We start from the raw sequence: 15,915 nt of genomic DNA on the forward strand, positions 1-15,915 counted from the left end.
GGGACCTCAGGTTCTGGCACCGCGACCCCGGCACCTCCCCTGTCCCTACCAGCCATCCTCAGTGCCCAGCCACACAGAGCTCTGGTAGGCCTCAGGCTCAACACTCAGCAGGTCCTCCAGGCTGCCACGGGTGAAGGAGCCACGGCTGGACCGGCGAAGGGCTCTCCCATCCATTGGGCTGGTGCCGCAGGGACTGGCAGGCCCGAAGGAGCCGGACAGTGGTGGGAAGCCAGGCTCCTGCTCCTCCTCCGAACTGGTAGCCTCTGCTGTGGCCTCCTTGGAGCTCGGGGCCTCCTCGTCTGAGGAAGACAAAGGTCTCCTTCTCCATTCCCCTCTGCCAGGCCCAAGACCTGGTATCTTTCTAGGCCTTAATCTTCCCTCGATGCACCCTTCTGGGCCATGCCCCGCCTCAGGGCCTCCCACCATTGTTCTCCCCACACCCCCAGACCTCTGCATCAGCTCAGCCCTTGTTACCTTGCGGACTGACAGCTCCGTGCTACAGGCTCCTAATCCTAGCCTGGCCCCCTCCAAGCCACCATCACGGACAGAGGGACCAAGCACTCCACCCCTTCTACTCCATCCTCCTCAACTGGTCCTCAGGATAAAGCCGGGCTATCCCATGCTCTCTGGATCCTTGGTGTCATAGCCGCTGCCCCCAGTGCTCTCTGTGCTAACATCCTCAGGCTTGATTCCATGCCTTTGCCTATGCCCATCCCTACTCACCCATCACTAAAAGCTGGGCTGCCCCCTGCTCTGGGCAGTCCACCCTGCCTGACAGCCCCAGCTGGATACTCACTGCCAAAGCTAGAGGAGATGGTGGACCGGCTGGCCTGGCTCTGCAGGGTCCCTGAGGGGCTGGGCGAAGACTCATCGTCAGAGTCACTGTCAAAGGGCACCAACTCCGGGCGGGGGTCACCCTCTGGGGGGCCTGGTGCCATCTCCAGGCCCGAGCCCGCAATGGAAATGTGCAGGCAGGGCTGGGGCCCCGGCTCAGCCAGCGTCGCCGCTTCCTCGTCTGCCGCCTCGACGTCCAGTTCCGGCCCGGTGGGCTCGGGTGCCGTCTCTCGGGGGTTCCTCAGAGACGCAGTCCGCTCCCTGCTGAGACGAAGCGGTGGGGACGAGGCAGCTAGTAGCCAGGCTCTGCCGCAGTCGCTGGCACGCCCTCCAGGCCCCGCCCACATTCCCAGGACACGCCCACACCACGTCGGAGCAGCCGCTGTGTGTGTTGGGGGCGGGGACCCCGTCCCCAGGCCCCGGCCGGGCGGCACCTCACCTGTGGCACCGGCGCTGCAGGCCTGGCACGGCCCCGATGCAGAGGATGCGGGCGGAGCAGACGGCGATGCAGGCCTCCACGTCAGGCTCGGCGCGCAGGCTCAGCAGGCACACCTGGCCCACGTAGCCGTCGCTGTTGCACACCCACACCTCGGGCGTGGGCTCTGGGCAGCTGCTCAGGGTCGGGGCTGCGCATGAGAACTGCGGAAAGCGCCAAAGGATAGGGGAAGATGAATGGAGGAACTGCTGCCAACTCCACACTGCTCTCCAGGCCCTCGTGGGTGTGTTTGGATTCTCAACACACCCTATGCACACACGTGCACACATACAGCACACGTGACACTCTTTACACATCAAATGCACACATCCCTCTGTGATATAGGCATCATATATTCATATATGTGTGTACACATGTATCTACTCCAAATATGATCACACATACATGTATGTGTGTAACAAATGCGAAAAATGGTAACTTTTGTCCATATGTATGCAGACTTATACAAGCACATAAATGACACTTTCACATCAATGATATAGTTCTGTTCACATGCACAGATACATACATGCACAAATGTACCCATATACATGGGACACACATGCACTGTCCATGTGCTTGTGCAGAGAGCTGTACAAAGACATAGGGAGCCATTGCAATGTTCAAGACATGTACATGATGCTGTACACAGAACAAAAACACACGAACACAGGCTGGCTTAGACTACATGCCCCCACCTACCCAGGTGCATACACACACCTGCATGCCGCTGCGGGTTTTCATGATGGGAATGGCCTTCAGGAACTCAGGGTCTACACAGCTTTTGCTGGAGGCTGTAGTGGAGATGGACAGACAGACACTACTTAGCACCCACCTCACCCTGGTTCTGACCTCACCTGTCTCCCTTCCTCTCCTGCCTCTCAGGGTCTCTCCAGGGAGAATGAGGTGACTGTGGGTCATGTCCTACTTGTCCTTGCCCTCAATTTTCCCATCTGTACAATGAAAGAGGTAGACCCAGAGGTCTCTAAGGATTTTCTATGGACCTCAATCAACAGCTTTCCCTGATCCAGGCCTGCTCAGTGTGTGTGTGGAGGGGGCGGGGGTGCTGGGGGGGAGGTCCCGGCCATCCACTCCCGCAACAGGGCCCCTGCCCTAAGCTGACCTTATCCACAGAATCCCTGCCAAGGAGGAAGTCCTGGGGAAGTCCTATATTTCTCTGCAGAAGTCTAAGTCCACCCTCCCACCAGCAGGGACTGGAACATAGGACATAGCAGTCTCGGGATTTCTGGCTCCTGATGTCACAGACAGCTACAAGGTGCTGCCCACTTCCTGGAGGTTCTGGGAGGAGGGCACTGGCCCGGGCCCTGGCTTACCCAGTTTCCTCTTGGCCTCATCAAAGGCCTGCTCGAAGCCAAGGCGGGCATCAGGGTGAGGGAACTCAAAGATGAAGGAGTCGGTGCCCTCGGGCCTTGCGGTGCACAGCTCCAGCTTGGTAGGAGGGAAGGAAAGCGCATAGCACAGTGCCTGCTTCTCCGACAAGTCCCGGTGCATGGCAGCCGAGAGGTCCCGTAGTGCATCATCTAGGCTCTGCAGGGATGAGGGCCCAGGCTTCAGGGCCTCACTTCTCCCCACAGCCTGATCCTGCCCTGGGGATGGGACTGGGGGTCTGCCTTTTCCCTCAGACAGAAAATGGGACTCTGTTTCCCCCCTGAGACCACGAGGTAGCCTGGATCCCTCCCATAGACATGATGGGCCCTCTCTCCTCCCTCAGCTGCGGATGGAGCTGTGTCTCCATCCTCAGGCCTGGAACACATGACTTCCTTCAGATGGGGTGAGGCTGTATTTTGCCCCTCAGGTAACTGACAGCGATGTCCTCTCCCTCAGGCAAATGACAAGGCTGTTATTTCTCCTTCAGACTGGGTTAGGGAATCTCAGGCAGAAGGCACAGACCTGGTGGGGGAAACCGAGGCTCTCAGAGAGCTTGCTCATCTGGCCCAGGGTGGTCAGGTCCTCGTCCAGGCGGCTGATAGCTTTCTGGATGTTCTCTCGATTGGCGGCTTGGGATGCCCCTAGTGGGGACAGAGGAAGGCCATGGGCAGATCCAGACACAGACAAGGTCAGGCTTGGACAGACACTCCTCCCCTCCCCTCCCCACCCCTCCCCTCACAACTTGCAGTTGGGTGCAGGGAACAGCCTGACTGACAGCTTGTAAACCACAAGACCTCAGGTTAACATTAACCCCAAAGTTAATGGGCAGCTTGGACAGAACCTCCAGGCCCAAGAGCAGGGGACTGGGCCTGATTCACAGCCAGCTGGCACAGGGTGTCGGTCCCTTGGAGGACTCCCTGGAAGAGCACAAAGAATAAACAGCAGACAGCTCTGCAGGTTATGCAGTCTCCAGCTGACACTGGAGTGTTGGGTGGTACAGCCTCCCACAGGGGAGTCAGCTGGGCAGGCAGAGCCTCCGGCAGTCAAATTTGCTGACCAGGGACTCAATTCCCCCACACAGGAGGGAGCAATGAGCTGACGACCTAGATCCTCTGGTCCTGTCCCGTACCTGACCACTGCCAAGTAGTTGGCCCTACAGGCCCGGCTGGGGGCAAACGCCCTGGACCAGTGGCCCACCAATGGGCTGAGTAGACAGCAGCGGAGTGTATTAGACAAGCCAGGGCTGAGGATATCTCCTGCTCCTTCTGAGGGGAAACTGTTCCCCCAGAACCCTCCCCCACCTGGGCAGCCATGCTTTCTTCCCTATGACCCTGGCCCTCTCTGGCCACAGCTGACTGGACCAGGTGTGGACACCTAACCTAAAGGTAGTCATTTTCTCCACCGGCCTGTTCTCTGGTGAGAAGAGATGAGCTGGACCCATAATCAGCTTGTCTTCCTACATAGAGGCCCGTGTGGGGCAGGCCTGGGTTCACCTAGGGGCTGAGTGAGCCTCTCCCTCACCCCGAGGGCCACCTCAAGTGAGCTCAGGGACAGAGTCTGGGCCTGACCTGCCTGCCGGTCCAGAGGTCCTTCACCACCATCCCAGAACCACCACCCCACTCAGGAAGATGAACTGCGCATCCTGGAGCAGCTGGGGCTAACAGCTGAGTGAGAAAGGCCACAGTGCAGAAAAAGCCATGATGGATCACAGGAGTTCGGAGGAGGCAGAGAAAGCTGACAGCAGTGAGAACCGGCCCAGAGGGGAGTGGGGGAGGAGGGGGGAGGGACGGACACACACAGCCGGAGGAGCCGTTCTTTGAAGCCACTGCCTCAGCTCCCAACAGTCTCAGCCCCAAACAAAAGGCTCATTCCAACCAGCCTTTTGACTGGACTGACTTGAGTGAGTCTGTTCCCCAGGCAAAAAACTGGTGGCCCAGAACAGTGCGCCACCATCTACCATGAGGCGCCTAAGTGCGCTTGTGCACTGAATCAAGGCTACAGGTATGTCTGCGCTCCCTGCACCACCGCAGCCTAGTCCACCTGCTAGCCCATGGCAGGCCCCTGCCCAGTCAGAAGGTGGTCTGCACGGACAGGCGCTGGTCCAGCTCTGCAGGGCACAAACTGGATCCCGCACGTCAGCCCCCTTGGACAGGATGGGAAAGTGAGGCCAGAAAGCAGAAAAGCAGATAGATAGCCAGCTAACCTGACCACAGCGCAAACCCTCCAGGCAGGTTTCTCAGAGGAAGACCCCCAAAGCCCAGAACCCCGGGCAGGCCTGAGCCAGCCCCACCTTTGATGATGTCTGCGTCTTCCAGTGGCAGCTTCCATAGCAGCTTGTACTTGCTGGCCGTGTCAATGACGCTGGCTGCCGTGTACCTGTGGGGAGCCGAGGGGGTGCTCTGGCCAGGGCTGGGGAGTGGGCCCACGGAGGGACAACCGCTCCCGCTGCCCGAGCTCCCCAACCATATCCCGGCCACTCACAGGCTCATGGAGCTGCGCCGCAGGGAGCCTGACTTCCGCTTCAGGGTGGTGCAGACGATGAGGTCCGTGAACAGGAAGAGGGATCGGTCCTTCTTGCCACCGACTGCCTTCTGTGGGGACCGACGCAGGATTCAGGCCCAGAGGCCCACCCTCCTGCCCACCGTGCCCAAGGGGACAGCCAGGCCCAGGGAGGGGGGAGGGCTCCCCTGCATGCCCAGAGGCAGAGGCAGAGTTGGGACGTGACCCAGGGCTCCTGCTGGGGTGGAAGAGCAGGAGGCCAGTGGGCAGAAGCTGTGAGCAGAAGTGTGGAGAAAGCAGGGAGGTAGCGACAGGTGAGCAGATAATGGGACACTTCTTACCACTTCAATGACCATCTCCTGCCTCAGGAACCGCCGCAGAGGGGCCTGGAGCTGTGGGGCAGGAGGGACAAGGGATCTTGAAGGCTCATTATGACTCCCTCCCCTCCCCAGACCCCGGTGACCCCTTGGCCCCGCTCCACGGGCCAGGTCAGTGGAAGCAACATCTTGTCCACCCTCTTGATGCTGTGTTGTCAGGCCATGGGATATGTGGCCAGAAACAGACACGGGAGAGGACACAGATGTAGACAGAGATGGACACAAACACACTGCAGACGCTGCTATGGATGTGGACATGGCCACAGTTCCAGGTTGGAACCAGGCATGGGTGGAGTGGGGCAGGGCGGCACTCACATCCTCCATGCCCTCGATGTGGGCCTCGATCTCCTGCAGCACACGGGCGTGACGCTCTGCCTCCTCGGCACTCCGCACGCCCTTGTTGATGCGTTCAGCCACCTGCTTGATGCTGCGCTGCGCATCCAGTAGGAGCGGGTGGTCCGGGTGGTCCTCAGGCGTGTGCTTCAGGAGGTCCTGGGGTGGGAATGGGCACCAGACCTCTGCTTAGCTGCCCCTGTCAGGCCCTGGGGCCCCACAGTGACTGCTGGAAGAGGAGGGACTGGGGGTAGACTCCAGAGAGGACTTCCTTTCCTACCTGACCCCTGTGTCTCCACCAAGTGGGGGCCACAGAGCCCCCTGCATCCCCACATGCCTGCAGGCTTTGCCCACCTGCCCACCCAGCCTCATGCCCACCTTCACCAGAAGCTCATAGCGTGGGATCCGCTGCACGGGCTTGATCATGAGGTCGGACAGTGCCTGCTTCTCCTTGTTCTCACGCATGCTTTGCTGAAACCCAAAACAGGGTGGATGGGCACCCAAGTGAGGAATGACATGCAAAGATGGAAATATCCTGGGACAGGTCCCCAGCAAGCCCCTCCAGCTCAGCCCGAGGGCAGACGATGACCTACAGGGTAGGGCTCTGGTGCCCAGGCTGGGGGCTCCTGGGGCCCCCAAAGCTGGCCCACAGAGGGTGGCCTCCACCCCCCTGCCCAGCCCCAGTACCTCCAGGAACTTGAGAAAGGCAGGCCTCGCCTCCTTAGCCACACGCACGGCGTCCTTTGCATTGAGAAAGTTATCGACATAGGCAGAGTAGATGTTGACCAGGACGTCCTTGGAGAACTGTGGGTGAAGAGGCAGGTTGGGGACCCTCAAGGTGTCCCCTACCCCACCTCACCCTGTCCTGGGTGATTCGCGAGCCAACATCTTTTCTCTCCATCTGGAAATGATATGGTCTCTAAGGGATTGGGCATGTGCTCCTGTGTCATGTGTACATGTCATATGTGTGGCTGTGTGATTAAGCGTGGGCATGCACACACGTTTCTTATCTGTGTGTGTTCATACGCACGTGTACATATGTGTGCCTGGATATGTTCTGTGAGCACAGACCAGGTTCTCTCTCTTCTGACTGGGCTTTGCCATCCTCTGGTCTCCAACCCCACCAAGTCCAACCAGCCAGGTCTCCCTCCTCTGAGTGACACAGGCTCTTTCCCGCTGCATGGCTTTTGCTCATGTAATTCCCTCCACCAGGAAGGTCCTTCCCCGCATCCAAATCTCACCCACCCTAAGGCTGAGCTCCAGTTCTGCCACCTCCAGGAAGTACTCCCTGCCCTGACAAGGGCTCTGCCTGGAACTATACCTGGCCTCTGGCCTCCCTGATCCCCCAAGACAAGTCTTCCCTCTCCAAGGAGACAGGTGCTCCCATCCCTCCTAGTAAAGCCCTGCTCAGGGCTGGCACACACTGCCTGGTGGCTAATACCTGCTGGCTGGCTGATGGCTGGGCTAAATGTGGATATTCTCGGTCAGAAGCCCTGGCTGCAAGTTCTGGCACCCCAGTTCCTGTCTCAGCTGCACCATGGATGCACCAGGTGACCTGTGGTGCTGTTTCTGGCCCCCTCTGGGCCTCCAAATCCATGGTTCTAGGTTATAGAGGCCACTTGTTCCCCTACCCCAGATGTGCCGCAGAGCAGAGGCTGAAGCAGCTCAGGGAGGAAGACAGCCCCTCAAACCACCCCGCCCCCGATCCTGGGACAGGGTACCCTATGCTGAGCCCTCCGTCAGCACAGACTTCCACTGCTGTCCTTGGTCAGCATCAAGGTCCAGGCAGGGGGATGAACCCAGTGACAGTGAGGGTTGTGATGGGCTGGAGATGTCAGCACTCAAGCTGGGGTCCCACCACCACTGGGCCAAGGTTCTCGTCACATCGATTTGCAGGTCAGCAGGGACCTTCTTAGGCCCAAGGTCCACCCCACAACATCACAAACACGTGCAAACACACCCATATCACATAAAAATAGATAAGGTGTTTTTTTGCTCGTAGAATTTTTTGGAAGGAGTTTTACAATTTTACTTTTGAATTATTTGGCTCTGAGTAAACATTCAGTTTGTGTTTCGCTAGGATTTCTCATCCATCATCATGCTTTTTTGGGAATTCTGGCAAAATAACAAAATGTAACTGAAGTTTTTTCAAATGGAATTAAATTCATGTAAATGAATACTAAATTTAACAATTAAAGAAAATGGCTTGTTATGTTTTACAAACATTTAGTTGAATGTTCATTAGTTTTGCTTTTGCAGTCCTTTTTGAACTCTGAAGCCAACACCTTTCCTAAGGTCCCAATCACTATTGTAGGATCTTGAAAAACTCACAGGCAGAAGGAAGTCCTGTCCGTGATGAAAGGGCGGACGGGGTAGGGTAGAGTGTGGGTGCTGGAACCAGGTTTCTTGGGGATGAATCCTCCACCACTTACTAACTGACTTGGATCAGGTTACTTTTTCTCTCTCTACATGGCAGAGTCATAAACTTTATTTTTTGTTTGTTTGTCTTTTGTGGGTTTTCTTTGGCCATGCCCCGCAGAGCTTGCAGGATCTTACTTCCCCGACTAGGGATCAAACCTGGGCCCTAGGCAGTGAAAGTGTAGAGTCCTAACCACTGGACTGCCAGGGAATTCCCAGAGTCATCAACTTTAAACTTGGGAATAATCATACCTTTCTCCTTAGTGCTGTTGATATGTACAATGTATTTAGAATGCCTAGCACATAATAAGTGCCAAATAGCCATAATTATTAAAATGCCTGATAGAGAAAAGAGCTAGAAGACTAGGCCAGTGTCAACATCAAGCCCGAGTCCAGGGTCAGGATCAGGGCAACTGTTTACATTCAAGTTAAGGTAGGGGTTGAGGTCAGTAAGAACATCCATTTGAGGTCTGGGTCACGGTCAGTGGCAGCTCAGGGTCAGGAGTAGGGTCAGGTCAGTGCCAGCAACTGGGATTGGGTCCAAGGTCAGGGTCAGTGTCTGGTTGGGGTTGGGATCCATGCCAGAGTCCAGCCAAGCTCTAGGGTTGGGCAGTGTCCAGGTTCAGGTCAATCCAGGATCTGGGGTCACTACCAGTGTCTGGTCAAGTTCTGGGGTTGGATCAGGGATCAGAGTCAGTCTCCAGGAGGGGTGGAGGGGTCCATGGCAGCACCCAGCCCCTCCTAGGAGAGGCCAGAGCTTGTGGGGGCTATAGCAGTAGACAGCAGGGCCACTCACCGACTGGACAAGGAGGTCTCCCACCTTCTGCTGGGCATGCCAGGTCTGCACGCAGTGCCGCACTTGCTCCAGGAACTGTTCATGGTGCGCCAGGAGCTCCGGGATCTGGTCAAAAATCTCATCCACCAGCGACGGGTCACATAGCAAGGAGTTCTCTGGCTGCTTCAGTGGCTGCATATAGCCCTGGGGGACCCACAGGGTCAGTACAGGTTCCCTCAGAGAGATGGCACCCCAACCCACCAGCAATAGGCACACACAAAATCAACTGGGCCTGCAGCTCACTGGCCCTGCCTCCCGGATCTCCCTCATTAGACTCGGAGCTCTGGGAGGGAGATGGGAAGATCTATTCCTATGCCCCTCACTCTGCCGCCCAGGGCCTGGCACAGGATGGGGGTGAGGGGTCTTGGGAAAGATCTGTTGGATGCATGAGCTTGGAGTGAGGGAAGCATGAAGACTGGGCTCCTGGGAGACCCCACACATTAATTCAGCAATTATTTTTTTGAGCACTTACTATGTGCCAGGCACTGTTCTAAGAACTGGGAGACAGCAGTGAACAAGAAAGATCAAAATCCCTGCCCTGATAGAGCATACAATCTAGTCAGATTAAACACACGAATAAAATAAATAAATAAAACCACATTTCATCAAATTTAAGATGTATCATTAATCTTTTTTTTTGAAAAACAATTTTATTGAACTATAATTCACACTCCACACAAGTCACTCTTTTAGAATATACAATGCAATGGTTTTTAGTATGTTCGCAGTTATGCAACTATCACCACAATCAATTTTAGAACATTTTCATTATCTTCCCAAAAGAAATCACATCCCCATTAACAGTCACTCACTCCCCACTCCCTACAACCCTTCCAGCCCTTGGCAACCACTAATCTACTTTCTCTATGGATTTGCCTTTTCTGGGTGGTTCATATAAATGAAATCAGACAATACATGGTCCTATGTAACTGACTTTTTTTAAAATTAAAATTTTTTATACAGCAGATTCTTATTAGTTATCCATTTTAGATGCATCATTAATCTTATTTATCTCAGAAAAATTTGCTGCCAATTAAGTTATTATAGGCCATCAATTATAGAATGAACCTGAATTTCAGAGATGGTAAAATGTGAAGAATGTGTCTTAGAATTGACTACATGTGGAAGTTCTGTGTTAAATTAAAAGGCGTTAATTGCTGTGGGGAAAATAAAGGGGGGGGGTGTAGGGGGGGCATATGGAAAGTTACTGAAGGCTTAGTTGACACTATCTGAACACTGTTTTCACAGTCTTCAGATCTTCTGGTCAATCAGTGACTAAATCTCCCATTTTTCACCTCAAATCTGCATTCAATGGCGTTTCCTGAGCATGAATAGCCCTGCTCAGTGGCTGCTGTCTCATTTAGATGTCTCCCTCTACTGGCCTAAACTGTAACTACAAGCCAAAGAAACAAGGTTTGAAAAAGTATACGGGATGCTGCAAAAAAATTTATATCAAACATTTAAAAAACCTAGCTTGTTGTAAAACAAGCTTGAGAAAGTAAAGCTCAACCGTATCCTCTCGCCTGATTTGGGATTCTGAAAAGGTTGGTGAGGAGACAGGAGGCCTCCCTCTCACAGCTCCTAGGCTAGTCTGAACCCGGGCCGGATCTGTGCCAAGGTCTGTTGCCCAAGCAGCAGGAGCTAAACCGCTCACTTCCAGGTCCCAGCGCCTCACACAGAAGCCTGCACACAGTGGCAGGAAAGAATAAACAGTGACTGGGAACCCGATGCAGAACCTGCTAGGAGCCAGCACCTGCATTCACTCACCACATATGCGTTGAGCAACTACTCTGTGTCCAGCCTTCTAAGCGCAGGCTGCATCTGTGGGCAAACAAAAGTCCCTGTGCTTGTGCAGTTGACAATTTAGTGGAAGGAGGTGGAAAATAAGCACCATAAATAACAAAATTATCACACAGTATATCAGAAGGTAGTAAGTGCAGTGGGAAATAAGACAGGGGGTTGGTCAGGGAAAGAGGGGTTGTTAGCTAGGAAGTGCGAGTTGAATAAAGACTCCAAGGTTGAGGGTGACACTGAGGAATGGGTGCAGCCTTGGGACCTAGGTTCAAATCCCACCTCTTTCTGGCTGTTAACCTTGGCATTTAACTTCTTTCGTCATTTTAAACTCCTGGTCTGCAGGAACAATACCAATCAATTTGGGTGGCAGCGGTCACTGCGAAGGGAACACCGGGGCTGTAGAGTCCAATATCAGTTTGAATATCACCTATGCTTAGGGAGCACCGCAGAGTGAGACTGACAGGGATTCAACCCAGGCTATGGCACTTCCTAGCTCTGTGAACCTGAGCAAGTTGCCTTACTTCTCTGTGCTTAGTTTTATCATCTGTAAAATGGGGGTTTATAGTGAGGTTCATATGAATTAACTTATGTAACACACACATATTAAGCACTCAATAAATGTCAGCTCTTAGTACTACTTGCTACGGTCTGAATGTGTCCCCCCAAAATTCATATGTTGAAACCTAATCCCTGATGTGGTGGTTATTTGGAGGTGGGGCCTTTGGGAGGTAAGAAGGTCATGACAGTCAAGCTCTTGTGAATGGGATTTGAGCCCTTTAAAAGAGGCTCCAGAGTGCTCCTTCAGCCCTTTCACCATGAAAGAAGACACAGTGAAAAGACAGCCGTCCATAGACCAGGAAGCTAGTCCTCACCAGCAATGAATCTGCCAGCACTTTGACCTTGGACTTCCCAGCCTCCAAAACTATGAGAAATAAATTTCAATTTGTTTAAGCCACCCAGTCTAGGGAATTTCTATTACAGCAGCCCAAAGAGACTTAACAGTCTGTTACCACTTAATAGATGGATGACCCTGGGCAGGTTTCTTAACCTCTTTGAGCCTTCATTTCCTCAGATGAAGAAGAGCATTATAATATCTGCCTCACAAGGTTAATACAAGGATTAAAGGCGATTTTACATACACACACTCACACACACATGCATGTATGCAGGCAGTATGCTAAGTTATTCACGCATCTCATAATCTGCACCTGAGACATGTACTATTATTATTCCCACTCAACAGACAAGGAAACAGAGGCAAGAGACTGGATATGTAACTTGTTCCAGGTCACATGGCTGGTCAAGAGGTAGTGCCAAGTTTGAACACTGGGGGCCTGGCTCCAGAGCTGTGCTCTGCACCCCTGGGCTGGACCTCAGTCCCTCCAACACACCAGGGCTGCCTCGAGTGACAGCTGGCTTCAGCTGACACTGTCTTGGCTCACCTCCACCCTTCCCCACCCAACTCTCAGTCTGGTGTCCTCAGCACCATCCTCCCTTAGATCTTCCACCCGCAGGCCCTGCAAGCCTCCACGTGTGCAGCCCTGCAGCCTGGAGACTCGGAGGTAGAGAGGCACGCCCAGCCCCATCACCTTTTAATCTTTGCGCTGAGAGAAGGGGATGATTAGTTACATCTTGCAGACAAAAACACGGAGGCTCAGAGGGGTGAGGTGATCAGGCTAGCAACGCCCAGAAGGGAGGCAAGTGACTCAATCCCTGGACTGTCTGACTCCCATGCCTTTGACTCCCACCTAGGGGACGACAAAGGACCCCTCAGACCCCTGCATGTCTACTCCTGCCTGGCAGGCAGGGGCACCTCTTAAAGATGGAATTCCAGTTATGGCCCTCCTGTGACTTCCTTGTACTCACAGTAAAGGCCAGCTCCTTGCCCAGCAGCCACACTGGCCACCTCCCCATCCCTAGCTACTCTAGGTTTCCTCCGGCCTCCCAGCCATTGTTCCCGCGGTGCTCTCCGCCTGGAACAACTCCCTCCGGGCTCTCCCTTTACTTAACTCCTACCCACCCTTCAGGTCTCAGCTAAACACCCAACACTCTCTGGCCCCCGACACCAGGGCAGACCCCCAGTCTGTGTTCTCATCTCTCTATGCATTTAAAAAATATATACGCATAAAAGCAATGTATTTTTGTGGTAAAATATACATAGCATAAAATTTGCCATTTTAAACATTTTTAAGTGAACAGTTCAGTATGCCCACATTAAAGTACATTCATGTCGGGATTTCCCTGGTGGCACAGTGGTTAAGAATCCGCCTGCCAATGCAGGGGACACGGGTTTGAGCCCTGGCCCAGGAAGATTCCACATGCCACAGAGCAACTAAGCCCATGTGCCACAACTACTGAGCCTGCGTGCCACAACTACTGAACCCCGTGGGCCTAGAGCCCATGCTCCGCAACAAGAGAAGCCACCACAATGAGAAGCCCGCGTACCGCAACGAAGAGTAGCCCCCGCTCGCCGCAACTAGAGAAAGCCTACACAGCAACAAAGACCCAACACAGGAAAGAGAGAGAGAGAAAAAAAAAAGAAGGAAGAAAGGAAAGAAAGAAAATTCATGTTATGGAACCATCACCACCATTCATCTCCAGAACTTTTTTTCATCTTCCCCAACTGAAACTCTGTACCCATTAAACACCAACTCCCCATTTCCCCTTCCCCCCGCCACTGGCAACCCCATTCTACTTTCTGTCTTTATGAATTTGGCCATTCTAGGTACCCCATGTAAGTGGAATCATTCAGTATTTGTCCTTTTGTGACTGGCTTAGTTCACTTAGCATAATGTCAAAGAACTTGTTGTAGCATGTGTCAGAATGTCCTTCCTTTTTAAGGTTGAAAAATACACTAAGTATACTCTCCGTGCACTTTTGCATCACCATTTGTCCTCATGCATGGTCTGCCTGGTTACTGTCAGTCTCTGCCACAGACTGTGAGCTCCAGGAGACAGGACCTTACCCCTCACGCTCACTGCTGAACCCCCCAGAGAACGCTGCCTGCTACGCAGAAGGCGCTCGTTGCGGATTTGTGCAGTGAATGAATGAACACTCTGAATGTTTCCAGGGCTCTCCCTTCCACCCTTTGCTCTCGCTCTGCCCAGGCGGCTTGAACAAACCTGTCCTCAACTGTGACTGCCAGGCCCCACTTCAGCACAGACCCACGCTTTCTATCCTGGGCCCCAGACCCACAAGTCCATCCCAGATCCTGGGCTTTCCCAGACCCACGCATCTGAACCTGAACTCACCCTCTTGCCCCACCTGTTCTAGGTAGCGCTCCTCTAGTGCCTTCATCGCCCAGGCCAGAGCCCAGGCATCACCCCGGGCTTCCCCACCTTGCCCCACACAGCCAACCAGTTACCATGCCTGGCCCGACCAGTCCACTTCCTAAATGTCTGTCCCCAACTCTCCCTCCCTGCAGCCTCTGGCCTGGTCGTGGCTTCTCCTCCCTTGCCTGACCTCAGTGGCCTTGGCCTCCTCTTCTGCTACCCCTCTTCCCAGCAGTCAGACAGATTTTGTAAAGCATGAGGGAGGCTACACATCACCCCTGCTCAAAGCCTCTCGGTAGTCTCCAGGGCGCTTGGTAGAGTCCAAACCCTCCTCCTGGGATCGAGGGCCCCCACCACGTGAGCTCTGCTGGCTCCCTCAGTGTCACCACAGGACTGACCCTTTGTGCTCTGTGCCGGCCACATGGACCCCTGAAAGTGCCAGGCCTCTCCTTACTCGACTTTGCACATGCTGTTCCTGCTGTTGAGAGGCAGGGTAGGAGGAAGCCAGCACCTCCTCCAGGGAAAATTCCCTGACCCCACACCTCCCCGGCGCCCCCTGATGCCTTGAGAGCCCATATACTCAACTATGTCCCCAGCAGGACTGTCAGCTCCTGTGGCAGAGGCTTATCTCTTATTCATCCCTGTGTGTCCCGCACCTGGAACAGGGCCTGGCACAAAGCAGGTGCTAACATTTAATTCCATTCAACCAATATTTTTCCAGTCAATGAATAAAGTGAAGGCAGGGGGTGGGGAACCAGAGGGGATTCACAGATCCAAGCTCAGACCCAGGGCTGCCAAGGTGGGTGGAAGGACGGTAGGAGGAGGGAGCATCTGCCCTGGGGTGCCCCGGTCACACCAGCATTAAGGCCCCTCCCGCATTCTCTCCTGCCCTGGAGGGGGCTTCCTCCCATGGAGGAATGGGATGCCCCAGGGTCATTCCTCTCTAACTTCAGTCCCCTGTCCACAAAATGGGTTTGTTCCCACATGTCTGACAGCCACCTAGACTCAGAATGGTTGCTCTCAGGGACCCAGGCCAGGGCAGCCTCAAGCCTCACCTGCATCAGGGTGCGCAGTGACTCCACATACGACTGCTCTGTGTCCAGCAGGGTCATGGTCACATGCTTCCGCATGTCCTGGGGGGACAGAAGGCAGAGGATGAGCAGTGCCTTGTTCCTCTCACGCCCACCACCTTCAGTCACAGGGGCCCAGAGAGCCCATCCATGCCCTCTCCCCGGTCTTCAAGGCCTGTCCTCCCCGCAAAGCACCCTGGACCCCCACTCTGCAGGTCTGTGCTCATGTGCTCCCCCTGCAGGCAGTGCCTCCTCCTGCAACTCAAATGCCTGCCTCCCCGGACTGTGCCCCTCAACGCTTGCCCCTCTGCTCCCATCCCCACAGCTACTGGCCGATCTGGAGATCTCCTGTTTACTTCTTGGCTCCCCTGTTGGGCTCCTGAAAATAACTCAAAAAAACCCAATAACTTCTCACATCTGTGAAAGTCAGTGCCTCCAGGCCACCCCCCACTCCAGCTGCCAACTCTGAAAACCCCACCTTCAGGCTCAGCACTGTGGGGTCAGTCCCTACCTTGGGCTTCACACCATTCCAGAAAGTCAAAAATGTCACCTCCTGCTACATATGAAGAAAAGGTGGCCCAGAGAGGTAAAGTCAGTGCTGAATGTCATGAAGCAAGGT

At 54.3% G+C, this 15,915-nt stretch overlaps 1 protein-coding gene across 3 annotated transcripts in view; it reads right to left on the minus strand.

Moving 5' to 3' along the window:
* Nucleotides 1-15,915, minus strand: part of ARHGEF17 (Rho guanine nucleotide exchange factor 17) — a 58,652-nt gene that overhangs the window by 4,767 nt on the left and 37,970 nt on the right. The window contains exons 2-15 of one of the 3 annotated variants that reach the window (XM_032639305.1): nt 15,282-15,359; nt 9,122-9,304; nt 6,595-6,711; nt 6,286-6,378; nt 5,890-6,066; nt 5,539-5,589; nt 5,180-5,289; nt 4,989-5,074; nt 3,221-3,339; nt 2,644-2,857; nt 2,030-2,103; nt 1,274-1,473; nt 797-1,095; nt 50-299 (exon numbers count right to left, since the gene is read on the minus strand). In XM_032639305.1, coding sequence (XP_032495196.1) covers nt 50-299; nt 797-1,095; nt 1,274-1,473; nt 2,030-2,103; nt 2,644-2,857; nt 3,221-3,339; nt 4,989-5,074; nt 5,180-5,289; nt 5,539-5,589; nt 5,890-6,066; nt 6,286-6,378; nt 6,595-6,711; nt 9,122-9,304; nt 15,282-15,359 — 2,051 coding nt within the window. Of the gene's footprint in view, nt 1-49; nt 300-796; nt 1,099-1,273; nt 1,474-2,029; nt 2,104-2,643; nt 2,858-3,220; nt 3,340-4,988; nt 5,075-5,179; nt 5,290-5,538; nt 5,590-5,889; nt 6,067-6,285; nt 6,379-6,594; nt 6,712-9,121; nt 9,305-15,281; nt 15,360-15,915 lie in introns of all 3 variants that reach the window. The other 2 variants (XM_032639303.1, XM_032639306.1) reach the window with 2 other exon arrangements.

Source organism: Phocoena sinus, chromosome 8, assembly GCF_008692025.1.
Source record: "Phocoena sinus isolate mPhoSin1 chromosome 8, mPhoSin1.pri, whole genome shotgun sequence".
Taxonomy (NCBI): Eukaryota; Metazoa; Chordata; class Mammalia; order Artiodactyla; family Phocoenidae; genus Phocoena; species Phocoena sinus.